This window comes from Gallus gallus, chromosome 3 (genome assembly GCF_016699485.2).
Source record: "Gallus gallus isolate bGalGal1 chromosome 3, bGalGal1.mat.broiler.GRCg7b, whole genome shotgun sequence".
In the NCBI taxonomy this organism is placed as follows: domain Eukaryota; kingdom Metazoa; phylum Chordata; class Aves; order Galliformes; family Phasianidae; genus Gallus; species Gallus gallus.
Window position 1 is genome coordinate 86778103 of NC_052534.1, and position 22674 is coordinate 86800776.

Genomic DNA, 22674 nt, shown 5'->3' on the forward strand with positions numbered 1-22674 from the left:
CATGCAATAATAGCACACATCATGCATGTTTTTCAGTGCACATCATTATTTATTGTTTTCCAGATACTCTGTTTGTACTATACCATGGTTGATGTGTAGGATTACGTTAGTAACATTGCCATTGGTTTAAATATTTTGTGTTTTTGTGTTTGTACAAACTTGGTAATTTGTGTATTTTAATGCCTCCTGGTGCACATTTCAGTAGACAATATGAAAAGTGTTGTGGACAGATCATTAGCTGTACTGTAGCTGCCTCATCCTGTTGAGCTTGTTGAAGATAGTTCTCCTTTCCTCAGAGAACTGTAGGCCACTGTGACAAGAACTCCTACCCGTTTCTCCCTCATGAATCATGGTTAACAGGCAGAGGCAAAAAGAACTACCAGAGGTGTTTTTTCCCCTGTGCAATTACTCAGATTGATGTAGGTGTTGGTAATCTGTAAGCAGGATGTTCTTGAGGTACTTTTGGAAACAAAAGTGATACCCCCAAAGCCTCACAACTGGGTGCACTTCATTGACCGTTTGAAGTTATAACTGTGTTATCCTCTGGAGATTCAGTCAAGCTTTGTTATGGCCATTCAGTACCTAATATCTACTGAATGGGTCTTCTTCCACATTCTTCACACAAGATAACATTGCTCTTCAACAGAACTTTGTTAATTAGTGCTTTTTAATAATCATGGTTGAAATTTTTATATCATTCAGCCACAGCCTACCATCTTAGCCCCATATGACATGGAACTGAGAGTTTGCCTTGTACTTACTTTCCAGATAGTTCATAAAAGTTGCTGATTTTACTCAAGAAGTAAAGTGGGGAGCATTGCTGCTAATAACAGCAGTCCATACATTCTTGTATTGATTAATGGAGTACTGAAGTTAATCGATATTTGAACTTTTGCATTGTCAAGAATGTATATTCTGTTAAAGAAATCTGTTTTTTTTTTTAAAGAGCATAGCAGTATTGTTCTCTGAAGTAAAATACATTCAGATATTTTACTTATTGAAACTTTTAAACATGATACTATTTCTCTGCATTCATATTTAGTTTCATATTGTGATTTTCAGGCAATATTTGACTGGGTAGACATTGCTGGCATCAAGCTAGCATCTATGTCCCCCGTTGGAACAGATCTGGAGACAGTGAAGCAACAAACTGAGGAACTTAAGGTATGAAATAACCATTTATTTCATTTATATTTTCATCTGTCTATTTTTTTTTTTTTTTTTTGCATCGTTTGTCATATTCGGAATTTTTCACGACTCTAAACAATTTTCATTTTTAGTTTTAAAGAAAGAATCTGTATGAAAATTTGAAGTAACATTTCGTTGCAAAGTTTACATTATAAAACATATGATGGATGGCTTTGGAATAGATTTTGATGGGGTTACATTACTAGTGGTAGCATTCCTTCTCTTTCAAAAGATGTAAGGTTATAAAGAGGGTTCTTTTGCTATGATTAAATTTTCTGTCTTCCACAATAAACAGTTTCCTTGATGCTCTGAGAAAATGCTTTCAGAGCTTCACTTCCACCATTATCAGCTTTCTCTAAGTGTTCAAACATATTACTGCATCATTCCCAATACATCCAATAAACTGTAAGTCAAAGTTTTGCACTTAGAAACCTGCCCGTATGATTATTTGACTAAGGATCCTGACTCTGATAGGTTGCTCTACATATTTTAAATAAAAAGTGGGGATGTGTAGTAATTGATATCCTTGGTTTTATTCCTGACTTGTAAAATGTTTTGATTGTGGACAGGTTGTTTTCTTCATCTATAATCTTATGATATGACTTCAAATGAACTGTATCTATCTATCATCTGCAGTTCAGAAGAGCATACATCTGCAAATTGTATTCGGACTGTGCCTTAGTTGTCTGTACAAGAGCGTGTTGTACTATAGAAAGGTTGCCTTCAGGTCTTTTGCAGAATAATTCTATTTAGAGTCTTTTATTGCTGCAACCACAAGAGCTAGAAATTACTCAAGTTCTGTCTTGTTTACAAGCCAGCAAGATCATTAGAGAGTACTTTTCTATTGGGTATCGTTATCCTCTGCTTACTGTTAGCAGTATCTGGTATTTTGAATTAACTGGAACCATCTGAATTGTATTTTATGTGCATTTTGAACCGTGAACACTAACCCCCAAATTTGTGAAAGTTGACCGTGATGTATTAGTATTGTAAGTATTGCTGTAATGTGCAAGAAAGTCATTATGATATGTGTTTATTTTTATTATTTTTCTATTTACCATAGCAATTTAAAACAGAAGCTTATCAGCAGCAGATAGAAATGGAAAGACTGAACCATCAAGCAGAACTATTGCTGAAGAAGGTAACACAGGAAAGTGACAAGCACACTGTTCAAGACCCTCTCTCAGAGCTCAGAATAATGTGGGACAGCCTGGAGGAAAAAATTATAAATAGACAGGTAAATAAATCTGAAGGTGGAGGCTTCATTCATGAATTAGTTTTTATGAGAAATTACGCATAATGTTTGTAACAATTTATATATTTAGTCTTTTTTGTTTGGAAATTATAGAACTATATTTAATGGAATTTTAATTTCAGTAATTTACTGAGTTGCTTTTACGGTGTTTTTTAAAAACCTTTAGCAGTACTTCTGTCACTTCCTTTGTCAGCAGTGTAGAGTCAAATCATTATTATTTTATTTTGATTATTTGATGACATTTAAAGTAGCAGTTGAAAGCATGTTTATATTTGCAAAATCATTATTAGCTTCTGAACTGAGCACTTTTTCTTAAAACCTTAATCTGAATATTAAAATGTTTCACTATTCTTTACAAAACATTAAATTATCAAAGAGAGAAAGTTGCAGTGCTTTGAAGTGTTTTTTTTTTTTCTAAATTGAATCATTTTGCTGCAAAGAGCCATTTTAAGAAGATGATGCATCAAGATGCATTTATATTGAAATTATATTTTAAAATATGAAAACTACTGCCACATCTCTGATGAGAGGGCTTTCAATCTTAGCTCTGCTCTGGTTACATGGGATCTTCGGAGATCAGGAGTTTAAGCCTGGAACGTAAGGCTTTACAATGGATTTGCTAACTCAGCTCTGACTATAAAGCAGTTGCTGTGTTGAATAGCTGTTTGTCTCTCTTTTTTATGCTATCATAAGTATGGACTCCACTCTGGGTTATGGTGACTAATGGTAATTTAAGCCAATTCAATAGCATCGTGAAACCATTTTATTGTTAATTTATTTTATTTTTACTATAGCACAAGCTGGAAGGTGCCTTGTTAGCCTTGGGGCAGTTCCAGCATGCCCTGGATGAGTTACTTACGTGGCTGACGCATACAGAAGACTTGCTGAATGAACAGAAACCCGTGGGTGGAGACCCCAAGGCTATTGAAATTGAACTTGCCAAACATCATGTATGTAATTACAACAAATATTATATGAAATGTTTTTTGATGTTTATCTTAGTGATGAGACTTGTAGTAAAACTTTGCGCTTGATAAATAGTTCTTTATAGAAATTTTCAAGATGCAGATTGTGGCTGAAATGCGGGAGTGGAAAATCTAATATCTTTTCTCTTACTCTTCTATATTTTTTTATTCCTTGCATATGCTATGCAAATAACGTAGCCAAAAAAGAACAGCTGACCCTGGTCTCCACCTTTTTTCACCTTCATTTGATCCAGGGAACTGAAAAGTCATCGTGCATATTAAATCTCCTTGAAGCAATAAACTCCTTGACTAGTTCTATTTAGGCCAGGTCTTAGAAAACACACCTGACCTTCACACATCTTTCTTCTTTCTTGTCAGAAATAAAGTGATCTGACACTGAGTGCAGTTCTGAATTCTGCAAAATTGTGTCTTGGTTGGGTCCTGGCAACAAAGAGAGTGCTTCTCTGAAACTCTTAGCAAATTTCAGGGGGTATTCATGTCTCCGTCTTTCTATCTTTGCTACATACAGTGTAGGGTTTTGTTGGTGGTGGTGGTGGTTTGTGGGTTTTTTTTAATAGCATTTTTTCTGGCTAATGTGGCTTTGGAGCTGGTGGAAGAATGCTTTCATTGTTTATTTAGAAAAGCATCTCTAAAGAGCAAAAGGACTTCTCTATCTCTTTAGATTTCATACTAACCTCACAAAACCTATCCTTCAGGTTCTATCCCCTTATTTTCGGCCTGATGTGAAAATTACTCAGAGTTCATTTTGGATTTAGAGAGAATAGAGTGGAATTGAGAATACACAGATAATTAAGGCATTTTCATTGTCTGTGTTAGTGCAGCTATGCAGCTTCTGAATCTTTTTGGGTGATCAGTGGGAACCAGTGCAGAGTAAAATATATGTATGCCCTATACGACCACTGTTAGAAACAGATCCTTAAAAAAAACAAAAATCTGTTTATAAGTCCACCTTCCACTCAGTGGAAACTTTCATATTCTTACTGAGTCAAAGTGTTTTACTGCTGAAGAGGCATCCAGATATCATATACGACTTCATCTGCCTTCAGTACTGAAGGAGTTCAGCAAACTCATCGACCAATCTACTTGCGTTTTGTAAAATAGAATTTATAGGTTAGAAAGTTCACCCAGTAGTGCATCCTGTGGTAGCCTGGAAAAACATCCATCTCTTGAATAACTTTGGAAAGAATAGACCTTGTTCCTAGTGAGCCTCAGCAGGCAGGGAGGATTAAGATGCATCTGCTTGTGTGAATATCCCCTTATTTATATATTTATGTATTGAGCTTGGCTTAGAAGAATTAAAGCAAAGGTGTGCATATTCTGTATACAAAGACTGCTTGTGCCTTGTTTTTTCATTGTGACTTGATCAGTGTATTTTATTTAAAAGTTAAAATCATAGAATCACCAAGGTTGGGAAAAGACCCTCAAAATCATCTAGTCCAATTGTCGACCTACCACCAATATTTCCCCACTAAACCATGTCCCTCGGTACCATATCTAAACATTTTTTTAGCACCTCCTGGGATGGTGATTCAGCTGCCTCCCTGGGCAGCCTGTTCCGGTGCCTGATCACTCTTTTGATGAAGAAAGTTCCTTTGTGTTTAGCCTTTTCTTTTTATCTCCTTATGCTAGCATTTTGGTGGACATAAGTTTGAACCACATCTCCTGGAAGAGAGTAGTCAAAAAGTTGAATTTCGTAGGTGTGGTTTGTAATTTCCTTCCTAACCATTTTGCACAGCATTGCTACCTGTTCTTTATTCCTGGTACTTTAAAGCTTTCTCTTTATTATAATTATTATTATTTAATCTTTCTGAAAACAGCTTATTTTTCCCAAACATACTTTTTGTCCTTTGTGGTTCTACTGTGGTTGATGGCAACAGATCTTAAACAAGGTCTTAATAGTAGAGGCCTTAATAGTGTTAAGCATTATAAATATTCCTAGGACAATTGAAGTGTACTGCTAGCCTGACATACATGAGACTGGTTGTAGACCTGAAATGTGTAAAAAGACATAGAGGCAGTCAGAATGTTGTCTTCTTGTTCCTTTTTCTCCTTAGCCTACTGCTCCAGGAGGAGTCAGCAATACTATTTATAGTACTGTTTTCACACCTTGCCCTCAAAATCAAAGAAAAGTGCTGTTAAAGAACATATGTAGTAAATGAAGGAAAGTGAAGTGATCTGGATGTCTCAGATGTGCATCCTCACTAGCAGTGCCAGAAAGCTTAATTTCAAAAAGATGTGTATTCAGAAAGGATATATATTTTTTCCACTATATAAAAGCAAAACACAACATTCTGGCAGAGTGGTCTGTTATTGCTTTTGATTGAAGTTAGACTAGTTATTAGCTTTTGTAACTAATACCTGTGCTAATTGTTAACTACTGTCTTGTAGCTGGGTTAGAACTAGCTTGGTTACTATGTTTGCCTTTATTCAATAACTTATCAACATAGCCAGTCATACGTGCTGTGTTACAATTGTAGGTGCTACAGAATGATGTTTTAGCTCATCAGTCTACAGTAGAAGCAGTTAAGAAAGCAGGAAGTGACCTGATTGAGTCAAGTGCTGTTGAAGAAGCAAGTAATTTACGGAGCAAGTTGGAACTTCTGAATCAGCGCTGGCAAAATGTGTTGGAAAAAACAGAACAAAGAAAACAGCAGCTGGACAGTGCCTTGATCCAGGTGAGCAGGAAATGATGAAAGAAAGAGATAACTCAGAAAAAGTGTCTTTTTACATAAAATACTAGAAATGCACTGGAAATTAACCTAAGTGGAAGCCATAATGCAGCCACTCCTAAATTTGGCTAAAGTTTAGATCCAGCTGAACTTTCCGCAGCTGTCCTTTGTCTTCTACAAAGCTGAATCAAGACCTCAGTTTTTGGCCTATTTATTTTTAAAGTCTAAAGATTCTATATAGGTATATTACTCAGGGAAAACATTGATCTCACAGTGGCTCATTTAGCCTTCTTTCAGGATTTCCATGGTTTTTGTACTTTTCCATTATGATAAATGGGGGTAGTTTAAATGTTGTTTTGTTGTGTTTTTCCTTTGCTGTTTTTCTTTCTTTCATTTCCTCTGATTACTGAAAATACCTGATTAAATCTGTTGCCAATATAGTTCTGCATCTGAACTAGAATTTGGAGTGGAAAACATTTAAGTAAGCTCTAAAATGCTGTGGTATAATTTAGGCCCAAGGTTTCCATGGTGAAGTTGAAGATATGCAGCAATGGCTGACAGACACTGAACGTCAACTGTTGGCATCAAAACCTGTTGGAGGCTTACCAGAAACAGCAAGAGAACAGCTTAATACCCATATGGTAAGTATCAGTACTAGAATGCTTTGCAAATTGCATTTCAGGGCTAACTATCTTTCATGAGTATTTATGCTAAATACAGTGCGTGGTCTATATATCACAATGTCTGTACTGTATCTTAAAAAATTTAATAGCCTTCAAACTGTACTGTTATTTTCAGTGGAGCAAAAGTAGTAATTTGGGAGGTGCCCAAAGCTTAGCCATAAGTAGTATTGAGAGAGAAATACAAGTTTTTTCGTCCTTGTTTTCAGAAAGAAAACAGAAAGTGTTTACAGATTTTTCAGTGATTCATATGCTCCTTCCCTCTTCTGTCCCCATAACTACAATTTATGCTCTTTCTCAGATATGAAGACGAATCTGAAAGGGATCCACATTCATTTGGACCTTGAATCAAGGGACTTGATCTTTTATTCTTTATTTAACCAAAGCTGACATTGAAATCATCATTAGCACAGATGTAATTAGGACTAATGGATCATAAAAACTCTGCTTTAATTAGAAATGGAAATCTGATTAGGATGTCTGAATTATTCCCTTCCTTCACTTCCTTCCTTTATAAGAGCAAAACTATGGATTTTTTTTCCCCTGTAGGGCCACAAAGCTTGATAAAGGACACTTTAACTGTTGAAGCCTTACCTCAGAGGAAGGTGGTCCATAGTGCTCCACTTATATAAAACCATGCTGTGCTGTTAGGCCTTGTTATAAGCCCAAACCCAGTGACATGAACTTCTGACCACTTTGCTCAGATGTGAGAGTGGTATTTACTGAACTAACCTTGAGCTCTAAGATGCCTGACACAGTTTCTACTAAAGCACTGCATTGTTGCAGCTTAATAAATCACATTTTGCTTTGGAATGATGCAAAAGGTTTTGCCCACAGATGTGGGGCCTTTTTTTTCAATATTTACCAGTAACTGTTATTCAGAAGGAATAGTATTTACAGTTTCAGAATCAGTTATGGCAGGAAACAAGTGTAAAACATAGAAAGGATGTTAACTCTTCGACACCCCCTTCCTCTCAAATCTGTCTCATTTTGCGTTAAAAAAAAAAAAAAAAGAGCACAACAAACAAAACAACAACAAAAACCCCAAACATTGTTCCTGCAAGGGTGGGGGCTGTGTAATCAAGAACCTGGTGGAACCAGTGGTGTTCTTTCCATTTTTCATCCTGGACTTAGAATCAGATCAAGACCAAAAAATTTCCCCTGGAAAATATCAGAATTTTCTTTGGTATGTTCTATGCAAATCAGCAAGTCAGTTTTTATATGTATTGCATTTACAGATTAGAGGAATCTTAAATCTGAATTGTTGGAACAGGTGTGAATGTGTCCCCAGTAGTATGTACACATGTACAATCATTTCCTACCTAAGCATTTTAAAAGCCAATGCTATGTTGTGGATTGTCATACAACTGCAGACATTGTCTTGCCATAATCCCTGAAGGGTGTATAAGCTTTAAAAAAAATGATTTTATTTCAGTTTAGTTAAACTCAGTGCATCTATGCAACTCTGTTTAAATTCTCTGTTTTTTTGGCAACGGAGATGCTGAGATGGGTTGTCAGGTTGAGAACAATTTATTGTAAGTTCCAAATTTCAACTTGCTCTTAAGGGATACAAACTATATTAATTTGTGGCCTGAAACTGAAATAGAAAATTTTGCTCTATATTTTACTGTGTTTTCTCACTGGAAATAACATTATGAATCATCATCTTGAGTATAAGGTCTGTTTCTACGTTCATGAATAAAAGATCCCCGAACTGTAATCAGTTCATAAATGGAGTTGTGCTTGGGTAGCATTTCCAGCTGAGGCAGCTCTGGGAATAAAACAGATATGAAGAGGTGTTACTGGACACCAACAGGAAAGAGGCTTACAGAAAGGCCTCCTTGGCTTCCCCTGAGCAGTCCCAGTGTTTCAGGCCATACTTACCATGCTGTGTCTCACTTGTGCTGTGCTCCCTACATTTACTTCTGAGGGGTTTTCGCACTGCAGCAGAAAAAGGTTCTCTGGAAAGTTAAGGAAACTAGAAATATTTTGAGGAGTTTGGGAACATAAGAAAAAAACAGATGAGGTAAGAGCAGTGTTCGTGGTCCTCAGGAAGAAGTATCAAAGCCTTCTGGAGTCTTAGCTCACGGTTGAACCTACTTCCTGCTCTGCCCTCCTCTTTAATCAGATACAACCCTGTGACCAGTACCTCCTACCCCACAGAAAATACTGAGTTTATATTATTTCCTTTGGAATCAGAGGAATCTTTTCCTCCCATTTACAAGCCACTTACTGTTCATCTGGAAGAAGATCCTCATCTGGGAGTGCACCAACCTCATTTGTGCATTTTCAAGAGTTTGTTGCAAATTTTGGAAATGCCCTTTTGAATGAGAGGAATATATGTGACTTCCAATTCTCTTGCCACCTCACCTTCAATATGGTTAAAAGAGAATAGTGAGTCAAATAGTTAGAAGGTAAAACAACAAATTGCCATTATTTTTCCAGCTTTCTGTATATGTGTAAAATATCTTGCTCTTGTCTAGTGAGTGGAGGAAAATGCAGACAAAATGCAAGAGATGATGTACAATAAAACAGCCCTCCCATGTTGTCCCACCTACTTCTGAAGGTGTGTTGGATATGTCTGGGCTTTCAGCGCACTGTATAGTGCTGACACTTCTTGTGTTTTAGCTACAGATGGACAGTAAACCAACAGAGTTGTAGGAAATCTTGTGCAATGAGATAAGTGCCTAGTACTTTCTTTGCCAAGCTTTGCATCTCAGAAAGAACATCTGACAGACAATACAAGTTCTCATTTCCTGAAGAATTGGGCCCTTTCTTTGTTCATTTGGCTTTTTATGAATTACATATGTTTTTTTTATTAGTCTTAATCATACCCGCAAAATGTTGGGGGAGGAATAGATGCTATGCTAACATTCGTAAAGAGTATTGAATTTCTACCTGACTTACTTTCTATTGGTTTCTTTTTTTAGGAACTTTGTGCTGCCTTTGAAGCCAAAGAAGAGACATATAAGTGTCTAATGCAGAAAGGCCAGCAGATGCTTGCAAGATGCCCAGAGTCTGCTGAAACAAATGTTGAGCAGGACATAAATAACTTAAAAGAAAAGTGGGAATCTGTACAAACGAAGCTCGGTGAAAGAAAAGTATGTGTTTATACATAACAATAGAAGTGTAAATCATGTATTTAAGACTGCTAATGTCCTGCCCTTTTATACATGCAAACTTGCTTAGTCTTTTAGATTTAAAATCAACTGTAGAGATAGTTGTGCAGAATTCATTACTGTGCTTAAGCGAGTACTGGGGAAAAATGGGATTCGAGAAGTTGATTAACCATAACCAGGGCAGGATAGCTGAGAAGGGCATATTATTCTACAGTAATATCTCAGCTGATACTAATACTCACTTTATAGAGCAAGGGCTTTTCTGCTTTTCATTACAGTGATCACAGACATGAGAGAAAGAGTTAAATTATTTGATCGTTCAAGTTTATTTTCTTCTCAGTACAGAATTGCTGCATTATTTTTCCTAGATTTTATCCATTTTTCCTTAAAATTCCCAAAGACTTGGCCTTCTGCCACTTACTTCAAATAACTACCTTCTGCTCTAATGTAGATCAATAGCATGATTTCACTGATGTGCAACATACTTTTTTTTTTTTAATTAATAATTCCATTTTGCTTTCACCCCTTCATGAAATATAGTGCATTTGCTCTACCGCAGTGAAGCAGTGAAGAAAGTCAATAATTACACAGGAATTCTCTGCTCAGCCCTAATGTGTATAAGGCAGAAATATTTAACTCACGAATTAGATATATTTTAAAGTAAGAATGGTGGTGTCTCTTAAGATAACTTTATAATGAAAGAATGTCGGGTGAATTAATGCACAATTTGAGCATTTCTTATAGGAAGATGTAAGACTGGACTGCTTGGCTAGGCCAACAATATTGATGGTTTGAAAAAACCCTGTATCCAAATATAGTCTCAGTTCAGGTAACAAAAATGACAACTGTGCAATATTAGAGAGAAGTAATCTAGGCCAACCTGTTACTTCTTTAGCACAAAAGAATAAATTAGATGACTACTTTGAGGCTCTTCCAAGTGTAATACCATTGGAGATTTCTGATATTCTACTGGTTTTGTATAAAAATAAAATAAAATAAATCCATATCTCCCATTACAATTAACTACCAGAAAATGTAATGTTCTAATGTATTAAATTTATCCTAGTACTAGGTGCTATATTTATTACCCATCTGTAATAAGTAGTTTTACTGTTAAGTTTCTATCCATCCCCTTTAATATTCTCAAACACAGGCTATTATTTTAAAATATAAAACTCAGAAATTTTGAGTTGAAAGAATGTTCAAAAATGTTAAACTACATGTTAAATTAAAATGGCTTACTCCAAAATGCTAAATTAAGATAGTTTACTCAGCTGAATACCCTGCACAATATCAGATGCTATTAAGATATGACCTTTCTTTACAGACCAAACTGGAAGAAGCCCTCAATTTAGCAATGGAGTTCCACAACTCACTTCAAGATTTCATCAATTGGCTCACGCAGGCGGAGCAAACTCTAACTGCAGCTTCTCGGCCAAGTCTTATCTTGGACACTGTCTTGTTTCAAATTGATGAACATAAGGTATGTACAGAAACAGATGTGTAATGTTTTTCTCCTGCTCTGTTGAGATACTTCAACAATGTTCAAATCAACCCTGTAACACTGGCACACAGAAATATTTGCATTGTTTTAAATTGCATTTTATGGTCTTGCTATATCATTCTTTTCACACTGCTTTTTCAGTGTTTACTCAGTGCATGAGTAATATATTATTTACAAAAAATTTCTCTCTCTCTTTTTTTTTTTTTTTGGAAGGTTTTTGCCACAGAGGTGAATTCTCATCGAGATCAGATCATAGAGCTGGACAAAACTGGTACCCATTTGAAATACTTCAGCCAGAAACAAGATGTAGTCCTTATTAAAAATCTGCTGATTAGTGTACAAAGTAGATGGGAAAAAGTAGTTCAGCGCTTAGTCGAAAGGGGAAGAGCTTTGGATGATGCAAGGAAACGAGCCAAACAGGTAATTGGACAACAGCTGTTGTACAACTCTTTGAACTTAGCTGAAATTATATCCAGACTCTTGAAGTGTACGGTGCTTTAAAGCACTTTCAGCTATGTCTGGATTGGTGTATCTGTTAAGTTAGTGGAGCAATTTCTGTGATGCAATCATAGAGCACTTCATTTGGAAGGTGAAGTCTTCATTTTCAACCCAAGCGATAACTTGGGTCTGCAGTACAGGATGGTCTGAAAGAAGAAAGTTGCAGTGTGGGTTCCAGATGTGTATTAGTGCCATCTGTCCACAAAAAGAAGTTACACAATCAACCCCTTATATTTTAAAAATGTGATGAATACCTTTTGCTAGTCTGTAAGAGTATTGCTTAAAATTGCTTAGTATTCTCTTCCTTTATTTACTTTGTCTCTATTAATAATCATCACTTCCTCAGGTTCTTACAGTAGTTAACTTACCATCATCTTCTAAGATCTCTCAATTTACTTCCTTAAAAACCTGGAGAGTTTTTTACAGACTTTTCCTGACCAGGGAGTATTCATTTCTTTTCTTTAGATTCATGTTCCCCTCACTGAGGAACATAAATGATAAGATACAAAATGTGTGAGAGGAATGTAATATATTTAAACGTCAGTAGGAAGTTCTAGCTTTTGTAAGTCAAGTGAAGCTTTGGTCATGCTTACAGCCAAACCACATTCTCATGTTCATTGTTACTGCTACTCAGCTGCTAGAATAAGAACTTTTCTGAGCAATAATTATGTTATAAAACAAACATTAAAAAAAAAGAAAATTCCCAGCAGTTTCTCTTGTGCTTTCACACTCATGGAAGTTCTACAATGACATATACAGTAGAGAAGATTTCAACTCTGCAACTTTGAAAAGCTGTATACAACTAGTTTTATTCATTTAGGATGACAACTGTCTGTGCAGAGGGAAGCTGTACTGACAGGTATCAGTTTCAAGGCCTGATCCGCAGCCCTGAAAAATAGAGTCCAAGAGTTCTAACACTTTTCTGAATTAGTTCCTTATACTTTCATATTTAGGCCGCCCAGGCAAGAAGAATTAAAAAAAAAAAAAAGAAAAGAAAAGAAAAACAACAAGCTATAAAAATCCAGTCCCAAAGGCCTGCCACTTTGTGAAAGCTAGTTGAATCTTTAGTCTTTCTCTGCTTCCTTCCCTGAAGCACTGTTGTTGAGAAAGGAAGGAAGATCAAGAATCTGTTCGGTGCCCACCAAGATAGCATTTGATACAATGAGAGCATTTTTGAACATCTCAGGGAAGATCTTGGATTGTCATCTGTTCAGTTTTCCCCAGTGATTTATAGCTGTTGTCCCACGTAGGCAATGGCTAAGCCCGATTCTTGCTTTATTTTTATTCAGTATTAAAAATGTAGAATCTAAATGACCAGCACATCAATGGAAATTCCCAGTATGGCTGTGAAAGATACATAGTGGGCTTACATACAGATTGTATATATGAGGTTACTAATTCATGTGGGAGAAAGGAGGCTAAGCCCAGTGATTAAGTCCACAGGCTGGTTGGAGAGGCCAGGGAGAAAAATCACACCAAGCCTTTCCCAAGTATGCAGAGTACTTGTTCAACCTGCAGAGAACTGGTCAGGGCTTAATGTTTGTGGAATATTTTAAGAATCAGTGTGTTTTTAACTCTATGCAAATCTCACTTTCCCACAGTTCCATGAAGCCTGGCACAAACTTATGGAGTGGCTGGAAGAATCAGAGAAATCTTTGGACTCAGATCTTGAAATTGCAAATGACCCTGACAAAATAAAGATGCAGCTTGCGCAGCATAAGGTGAGTCGTGACTGCTGAAATGCAAGATGCCCAGTTAAATGCAAGTCTGTCAGCTTTGTACTGCATACAGTTAGCAAAGGAGGTGGACTTCTGGACTCACTGCAGTGAAATTGTTATTAGCATAAAACTAAATGGTGTGTTACAGGTGAGGAGTCCAAAAAATGCTTTTCAAAGAACCTTATCTGTGGTGGAATGATTACTTTTGAGTAGGAAAGACATAATTATATAGCACTTAAAAAAATAAAAAAAAAAAAAGGGAAGTTATACTTTATCAGAGAAGGAATCTCTTGTTATCTCAAGGATGAAAAATAATTGGTATTCTCACTGGCAGTTGCTTTTTAAGTCAAGTGAAATTATTAATGGAAGTCTCCAGAAAGTACAGTTGACACTGTTAGTAGAAAAGGTGATTTCTCTGCATAGGATTCAAAATTCCAGGTGCACTTTTCCACAAACCCAGCTACTACAGGAGAAAACGTAGCAATCTCCTCTGTTAATATGGCTTTTCAAACAAATAAAGTTGATGTGAAGTTTAAGGGAGCTCTACAGTTACATCAGCCTGAAAAAAATGAAGGACAGAGCAAAGTCTGCTTCTTTTTTACTTTTGTAAACAGCCTTGAATGATGTATTAGTGAGGATAGTGTGGGTGACTGGTTGAATCTTCAGAGACAGTCTGTATCTAAAGATTTATCTTGGAGCAGTTTCATCAGAGATGAAGTGTTGAAAGATGATTTATTTTTTTTCGATTTTGGCATACATTTACTTCTACTTTTCATATTGAATTTAGTGTTCTACTTTTTACAGTATAATTTCATTCTGCGGAATATACCCAAAGTTTTGCATCTCATCTCTCTCCCACTGTGTGTAGTTTCTGATGATTGCTTTTACCTTTGGCAAGTTTTTGCCCTGCATGAGTGGTTAATGCATCAGTCTGCTTCATATTTTTATCATTCTCATTTTTATTATGATTTAAGTATTGTTTATCAAGCAGGATAATGTTCTACTTCAGTGTAAGAGAGTTGGCTGTTGGCCAAGCAAAACTAGCTTTACCTATGTTTGGTGTTAAAACTTTTAGACAAAACGTGCATTAACATTCTGTCGTGCTAAATCTGCAATTTTAGTTTGTTCTGGGGTCATTGTTGCCAGAACTTGGAGTCAATTCTGAGGATTTAGAAAAAGGTCTTTTGTTTAAGATCACCTTTCTTCTATTCTCTGACTTTATCAATATTTTAATCCCTGTGTTTTCTTTTTCTTTAGAAGAAGTTCAAACTCCTCATGAGTATAGTCAACACATTCTGACTTTGCTTTGAGGTCTTTTGAGGTCCTGGGGTTTGACATTCTGCCTTTCTATTCTCCTCTCTTCAGAAGTTTTAAACTTCATATCCTACTTGTCCTTTATATGTACAGCAGCACATTTTATGAGCCCAGACTTCCTCATGCAGATTGGCAGATTCATCAGTTCCCTCAATGGCAGATTTCTTACAGCTCCTTTATGCATTAAATGCCTGCAGAACATAGCTACTTGAGTTCTTGAATCCTTTAATAAGGAGCGGGCAAGAGTGTGGCATGGGGACATTAGGATTGAAGGTGGTATTTTGGAGGAAGAAGATAAATGTGTATGAGAGAGGGAGACTGGTGAACTTTGTGACTTCAAACTTCAAACAGTCCCCTCCCCCCTTTGTCATGAAATCAACTCGATTGTTTTTTAATGAGCTGTCAAACCTCCCAACACTGCAATGTCCTTCCTTGTATTTTGAGTCTTTTCCTTCCACTCCCACACAAACCCGTTTTGTCCGTCTTTGTCTTTTCTGCCCAACCTTGAAGGTTTCCTTGCTCCATTTAGTTAGCGATTTTACTATCTGAACTAAATGTGAGCTGTGTGTGTGTTGTAAGCAATAATTTGGACTCGCTCCTTGCCAGTTGTTACTGCCAAAAAAAAAAAAAGAAAAAAAAAGAAAAGAAAAGAAAAGAAAAAAAAGACCCTGAAAGAGAAAAGCCAAGAAAATGTTTTCTGTCTCACTTACATCCAGTGCGTTGCCAGGGACTTTTGGAGGGTTATTCATGGTCTGTTTATCAGCAATTTTTTTCTCATTTTTAGAAGTCAGGAGTGGAAAAACCCTTAGTAGGTCACCCATTCCATTTCTGTGCTAATGCTGGATGTTTCTTAGAGTACATTTATGTGAACCTAAGTAATTTTATCTGTGTGCTCCTGTCTTCATTAGAGGGAAGGTAAATAATTAATTACTGAGATTTCGTTCACGTTGCCTGTCTGATCTTGGCAGCTGAAATGCCTTAAACCAACATTTGCTCTCAGTTATGCCTCTGTGATATCAAATGGAAATAGATTTAGTATAGTGTGTGCAATCTCTCAAAGAATGAATTGACTACGACCCTTTGTTCACTTTTAAATCTTCTTTTTAATGTATGATCCTCCTCTGACAGCAATTCCTTTGTGCACATCAAAAAACGTGCATATAGCTTTCAGTGGTTAATAAATGTCATCAAATAAAGAAGAGCACTGACATATGTATTATTTGTGTTGATGGAACTTTCAGGTTATTTTCATTTTGAAGAGGATTTTTATTTTTATTGTAGAGTTCAAGGTTGACAATGGCATTTGTATTCTTACTTAAAACATGACTCCTTGTTTTATTTGAGGAAAATGAAAGAACAATAGGGAGACACTCAATTACAAAACAAATGCTTTTTTTTTTTTTTTTTTTTTTTTTGCTGACCAATTTCTGATTTTCAGTTCTCTCTGATTCCTAAAATAACCAGAAAACCAGGACAGTGCAATGCAAAATATCAGGAACCTTGAGTCACCTTAGGTGAAGTTAGCAGACTGTCTCTGTGGTACAACCCAATGCCTACTTTTTACTGCATGCATGCTACCACTCCACCTGACATTGATTCCCATCTAAAAAATGTTAATGACTCTGTGGAGCACATGGGAAAGTTGGTGGAAGAGTCATAAGCTACCAGGGCCCAGACTGGTGCACAGCAGCTGGGAGCAGCTTGTGAGCCAGAGCTGAGCAGTCATGCATGTGCTGGCAGTGACCATGTAGAATCTTTGCAGTTTTTACGTGCCCTGAGGAACTATGAGTTTTAACTGGTAATTGTTTCCATGATGGATTTTATTATATTAAACATTTATTTAACTGTCTTTCTACTAGCAGTTCATGGAGATATGAAATGAAACACTTTAAGCATTACTATCATTCAAAAGCTGCTGTGCAGGACTAATTTTATCCTTTGGCAGTGTTCATTTATTTAATTATTTACCCTGTAATTCTGTTTACATCTATATCAAGATGAGCTCTATTTCTCTGTGTTCCTCTGTTCTATGCAAAGCTTCCAGAAGCTCCTTGCCAAAGGAGTTGTCAAGTGTGGGCAGGCAAATGCAACTGCTGTGTCGCCTTTATCTTCCAGAGTCCCTGGATTACAGGAACCTTTTTTGTTATTGTTACTTTTGCCTGTTTTTATTGAAATGTCATCTGGCTGCTTCTCATACCTAAATCTGCATGCTTTTGGCACACAATTCTTGCTTATTGTAGCGGGTTTCAGTCTTAAGAGGGTTAAATGTTCATGGATGGAAGTCCCTCATTTTGACCATAGTGAGCTAAAAGAGAATGATGTTCGTAGCCTCTGGGGTGCTCTACACTACTTTGAAATCTTAAAATGTAGTGTAAAGAGTGTTCAGTTTAATGGCTCCCAAACTAGTAGTCCTTTCACATTTTTCCTGGCCAGCCTTTGGCTGAAATGTACGATTTAGGAACTAAGGTAGGATGGGAATCATCACTCAGTGAAGAAGGAATTTCCCATGTTGTTCCTGCAGATGTAGAACTGCTTCTGTTCCCAGAGAGGAATAAAAGGCACAGCCTCTGTTAGTGTCAAGTTCCATATGATTTCATCTATGCTAACAAGCTAAAAAAAAATTATGGAATGCTTAAAATCTTCTTGCCGCAACATATTTACTGTTTACATTGCAAATAATTTGACAAAGATTAGTTAACTCTGATCTGTAAGCATTTGATGCTATGTAGGTTTTTCTTTTCCTTCCATGTTCATAGGAATTCCAGAAATCTCTTGGTGCCAAACATTCTGTGTACGATACCACAAACAGGACTGGACGCTCCTTGAAAGAGAAAACCACTTTGGCTGATGACAATTTGAAGCTTGATGATATGCTGAGTGAACTAAGGGATAAATGGGACACAATTTGTGGAAAATCAGTAGAAAGGTAAAAGAGAACCAATCCAATTATTCAACAGCTGAGAAGAAGGCTTATGAGAGTTCTTCTGACTTCTGTTTTGGCTTCTGTTGTGCAGAAGTAAAACCAGAGTGGCTTGTTTTGTAATTTAAGACTGGGTAGGAGGGACAGAGGAGCAGCCCTCATCTATTTGGAGAGCATGCTTTGTGCTGGTCAATGCAAATGGGCTGGATTGCTCAATTAACTTCACTGGTAAATTGCTACTTGAGTGGAGTCTCCCATATCTCCCCCAGGAGTCTGTGTGTGAGAATACCTTAGGGAAACAAGGAGAAGTTTACCTACTTCAGAGATGGCAAAATGTACTCTGTTTGGGACTGTTCAGAGCTTAGAACAGAATCATGTTCCATCCCACTGTGAATTCCAGCTTCCCCCCCCTCTTCCCCCCATTTAAAAAGGAAAACACTGATTTAAAGCTCTTGGTTGTTACTAATTAATGCTGAAAATGTTTATGTTTTCTTAAAGTGTATTTTCTTAAAATGAATGATTTTTAACTAAATTTCTTCTTCTTGTGCTCATTTCACTTCCCCAGACAAAATAAACTGGAGGAAGCCCTGTTATTTTCAGGACAATTTACCGATGCTCTACAAGCTCTCATTGATTGGTTATACAAAATTGAACCTCAGCTAGCAGAAGATCAGCCAGTGCATGGAGACATTGATTTAGTGATGAACCTGATTGACAATCACAAGGTAATTCCAAAATCTTTCATCTTTTTAAATTACTAGACTGCTTATAAATGTAGCATTTTAGTGCTCTCTCATTATTTGGCTATTCTGTAATTTTAGAAGCATGGAATATTTTTATAACACCAACATGTTGTTGACAATGGAAAATGCTATAAAACAGACTTGGAAGAAAAAAAAACCTGTTAATAACTAATTGGTACCAATTAGCTGCCAGATATTTGATTTAATGCTGCTATCTTGTGTATCTGAGTATCATGTCAAAAATCACAGATTTGCATTTATGAATATGTGTATATGGGAAGAGGTGTCAAAAATGATTTTACTGGAAAGTTTTGTGGAGGAAAAGACAGGATTTTATTCAGTACATCTGCTAACCAAATGTCCAGTGCTGTTGCTGCAACTACAGCAGCCTTTATGAAAAGAAAAGCATTGAATATTTCAACCCTGCAGAGCTGCTGTGAATTCATGGAGAAGAGCAGTTGCATTGTTTAAGTCATGCACAGAGTTACGCTGCTAGACTTAAGGCCCAGGAAACCTACATTGGCTGCAGTATTTTTTTCAGTGAAGTGGTCTTGGAGATGGGAGCAAGCAGGGGATCTAGAACTGCACCTCTGAACTGCACTTCCAGTTCAGTATGTCAGAGGAAACAGCTGATGAGGTTACTGGTATTGCAAAGTCTACAAGCATCAGAGATTGCTCTCTACAAGTACCCAAATACTGCTTGGTGAGAAGAGGACACCATTACTCTTGAAGAAAAGTATTAGGAAACAGAAGTTATCTCTAAAAATCAGCCCAAATTGTGCTCAAATTGCTTCTGAAGTCCTAGTGTGTATCACAACTATGTCGTAGTCAGCTGCATGATATGCTGCAGTTGTCATATTTTCTTTTAAGAGGTTTTTCTTCATGTAAATGGAGCTCATACTTTCCATGAATGTGAATGTACACTCTCATAAATATATGAATGTGTAATGAGATCTACAGCCAGATCCCCAGATTACTTTTTAGTTTTAGGTTTATGGTTTTAAACCTTCTTGATTGTTAACATTTTATCTGATCTTCTCGTGCTGTGGCAACCAAGCACATTAAAGCCAGTGTGGTAAGTTTGCTGCATTTACCATACATTGCATCAGTATGGGGTGTTCTCAGGATCTGCCTGATGTATTCCTACTATATTCCAGTCTTGTTAGAATAGTGTAAATATCTTCATATGAAATCTAATGAGTGGTACTTGTATGTTTTGCATCACTTTCAGTTATCCTGGACTGAACTAAATCATACTTTGATTTCTTCTTATAACCAGTTGTTTGTTAGTTATTCTTTGTATTATTATGCCTTAATGAATTAACCATTTCAAACATATTTGGTGGTACCTAGGTTTTCCAGAAGGAGTTGGGAAAAAGAACGAGCAGTGTTCAGGCTCTGAAGCGCTCTGCCAGAGAGCTTATAGAGGGCAGTCGTGATGACTCGTCATGGGTCAAAGTCCAGATGCAGGAGCTGAGCACTCGCTGGGAAACAGTTTGTGCCCTGTCAGTATCCAAGCAAACACGACTTGAACAGGCTCTCCGACAGGTAAAAGAGTAGTACTGATGCCAGATGTCCTATGTGGGAAGTAGAGGAGATACCATATAGTTTAGTTGACAGAAATTAAATTTTATTTTCACTTTATCTCATTAAACATCATTCAAGTTTGTTTGAAAATATTCATTTTCTTGTTCATGCAGTTTACCTTTTCTTTGTCCCTTTGCCACGATATGTAAATGGTACCTCTTAGTATTTTTGCTATACTACAAATACTAATCAAGTGTTTCAAAAACATTGCCATCTAAGGAAATCAATGAAGTTACAGATGAGCACAAAGAGTGGTTAGGAACTATACTCCCATTTCAGGAAGCTGAAGGTCATAATAATATTTAAACTCTTTGTGCCTTATTAAAAAGAAGTAAATTTGTGTGCTAGAACCATTTTTACATTGACACAATTTCAGAAAGGAACTGAGTTGTGATTAGTACACTCAGGAACTACAACATGCATGCATGTCAGTATTGGCTGGTACCAGTCCCGAATTAATAGGTCCATCTGTATTGATTGTAAAACTAAGATACAGTGAACAACTCTGTGAAGGCATGTCATTTCGGGCTGATGTTTGATTGGAGCTCTAGCAATAGCAGTATAAAATTTCTGTCCTGCTATTCCCAGGGTGCTGTGCTCATCCAGCTCTTTGGTCTCTCAGTAGGAATAATTCTGAGTTACTTCAAACACTAAGTGTGTCTGAATATAGCTGTGCCTAAAGGTGGAACTTTCTTTTTTTTTTTTTTTTTTTTCCAATCATGAAAAGGTCAGTCACCAGTGGGCTTTCAGTTAATTTTGCTTAACCAGTGATTTAGGCTATGGAGAAAATACAGTTCTCATTTCTCCAGCTGGTCCACGAGAGCACCTCCTGTGTAATTTGTCAGCATAAAGGCATGACATTCTCAACTAAGCTGCAAATACACTATAAATCAGATGGCTAAAAGCATGACCGGGCTTTTAGGCTTTCTATAATTTTTTGGGAAGCATGAGATATTTTTACGGTTATGAAAATGTAATACTGTATATCATTGACTTTTTAATGGAAAGTTAATGTGCCAGTACTGCTGCGTGATTAATGGCTTCAAATCTGGGCTCAGTCTGCTTGTGTAAGCTGCAGCATGTCTGTCAGGTCCCTTCATCAGTGACTGTGACTTTTTGTATTGTTACAGGCAGAGGAATTCCACTCTGTTGTTCATGTCCTTTTGGAGTGGCTGGCAGAGGCAGAGCAGGCTCTTCGTTTCCACGGCGTCCTTCCAGATGATGAAGAGGCCTTGCGTACACTGATAGATCAGCACAGGGTAAGCAAGGAAGTGAAGAGGGTCCTCTTTGTTCTAAGAGATCTGTTAGAAGGAAAAATTGAGGAAAGGGGGCAAAGTCTATTATCTCATGTAATCATATTCTGTGCAGAGCCAGGAGTTGGCCTTGAGGATCCTTATCATCCCTTCCAACTCGGGTTATTCTGTGATTCTATTCAGCATCCAGGATTTGTTTTTGTGACTGTTTCTATGTAGAAGTTAGACATTTAATGAATTTGACAGTTTTGTAACCATACTTATGCTAACTTGTTTGAGTCATTTTGGTTTATTAGGAAAACAGTGAGCAAGTAGAAAGTTGCTGTAAACATTTAGAGACAGATTAATATATGCTGGAATATTATCTGACAGTTATTACACAGGCAGTTAAAATAACAAAAGTGTGTCTTCTTAGCATCATTGAGCTAACCACCATATACTTTCAAGGTCATTTGTAAATGTCAGTGGAATGATGTTGTCATGCATTAACTTTCTGTCATGGTGGAACATGACAAAAAGCTGGGCAAAGGAAACAAGCATTGTCATTGCTTGTCTCTTGTTTCTTTCATGGTAATCTGTCACTGCAGCCCACCTTGGCCACTGCAGCCCACCTCAACTTTTCCAAAACCATTTTGAGCTGTAATACTATAGGAACTGGAAGGGTTTTATGAGGGGACTGCTGTCATGACTGAGTCTTAAACTCTGTCATTAAACTATAGTTAAAATTAATTAGTAATGAATCCGAGTATATAAGCAGCCTACTTATTCCAGGCATTTAGAAAAAGGTACAGTAGACTTTTTTTGTACTTCTGTTTCATAATATGTTCATATTTAATTTGTAGAGGCACAGGATAATGTAATTATGAGTTGTAGAACCTGTTTTTACAATATTTTGGTGACATTGGACTGTCTAAGATCTGACTTGGCTGATCTTTAATTTTCGGAGTCTAACATAACCCTTAGTGGAGGGGGGGAAGAAGAGTTAAATTTTCAGAGGCATGGTTCTGTTTTGTAGCTCAATTAGAGATCATTAAGTATTAAAAAAAAACAACTACAAAAAACCCCCAATTCCACTACACACTGGGAGACACTGACAGTTTCCATCTCACAAAGACATACCAATTCACACAAGGTGTAGACATATATAGGCAGAAAAAAATAGGCAGAATTGTAAAACCAATGAAGTAATAAATAAAAACAAAACAAAACAAAACAAAAAAAACACCCAATAAGTGAAATA

General features: G+C 36.8%; 1 protein-coding gene across 50 annotated transcripts in view; it reads left to right on the forward strand.

The window, feature by feature from the left end:
• DST (dystonin) overlaps window positions 1–22674 on the forward strand; it is a 295306-nt gene that overhangs the window by 253690 nt on the left and 18942 nt on the right. For all 50 annotated transcript variants that reach the window (XM_015284861.4, XM_015284867.4, XM_015284863.4 and 47 more), the window contains 13 exons: window positions 1063–1164; window positions 2252–2425; window positions 3238–3393; window positions 5907–6104; window positions 6611–6739; window positions 9709–9879; window positions 11225–11380; window positions 11615–11821; window positions 13501–13620; window positions 17688–17857; window positions 18417–18576; window positions 19948–20142; window positions 21312–21440. In XM_015284861.4, coding sequence (XP_015140347.2) covers window positions 1063–1164; window positions 2252–2425; window positions 3238–3393; window positions 5907–6104; window positions 6611–6739; window positions 9709–9879; window positions 11225–11380; window positions 11615–11821; window positions 13501–13620; window positions 17688–17857; window positions 18417–18576; window positions 19948–20142; window positions 21312–21440 — 2067 coding nt within the window. The remainder of the gene's footprint in view (window positions 1–1062; window positions 1165–2251; window positions 2426–3237; window positions 3394–5906; window positions 6105–6610; window positions 6740–9708; window positions 9880–11224; window positions 11381–11614; window positions 11822–13500; window positions 13621–17687; window positions 17858–18416; window positions 18577–19947; window positions 20143–21311; window positions 21441–22674) is intronic.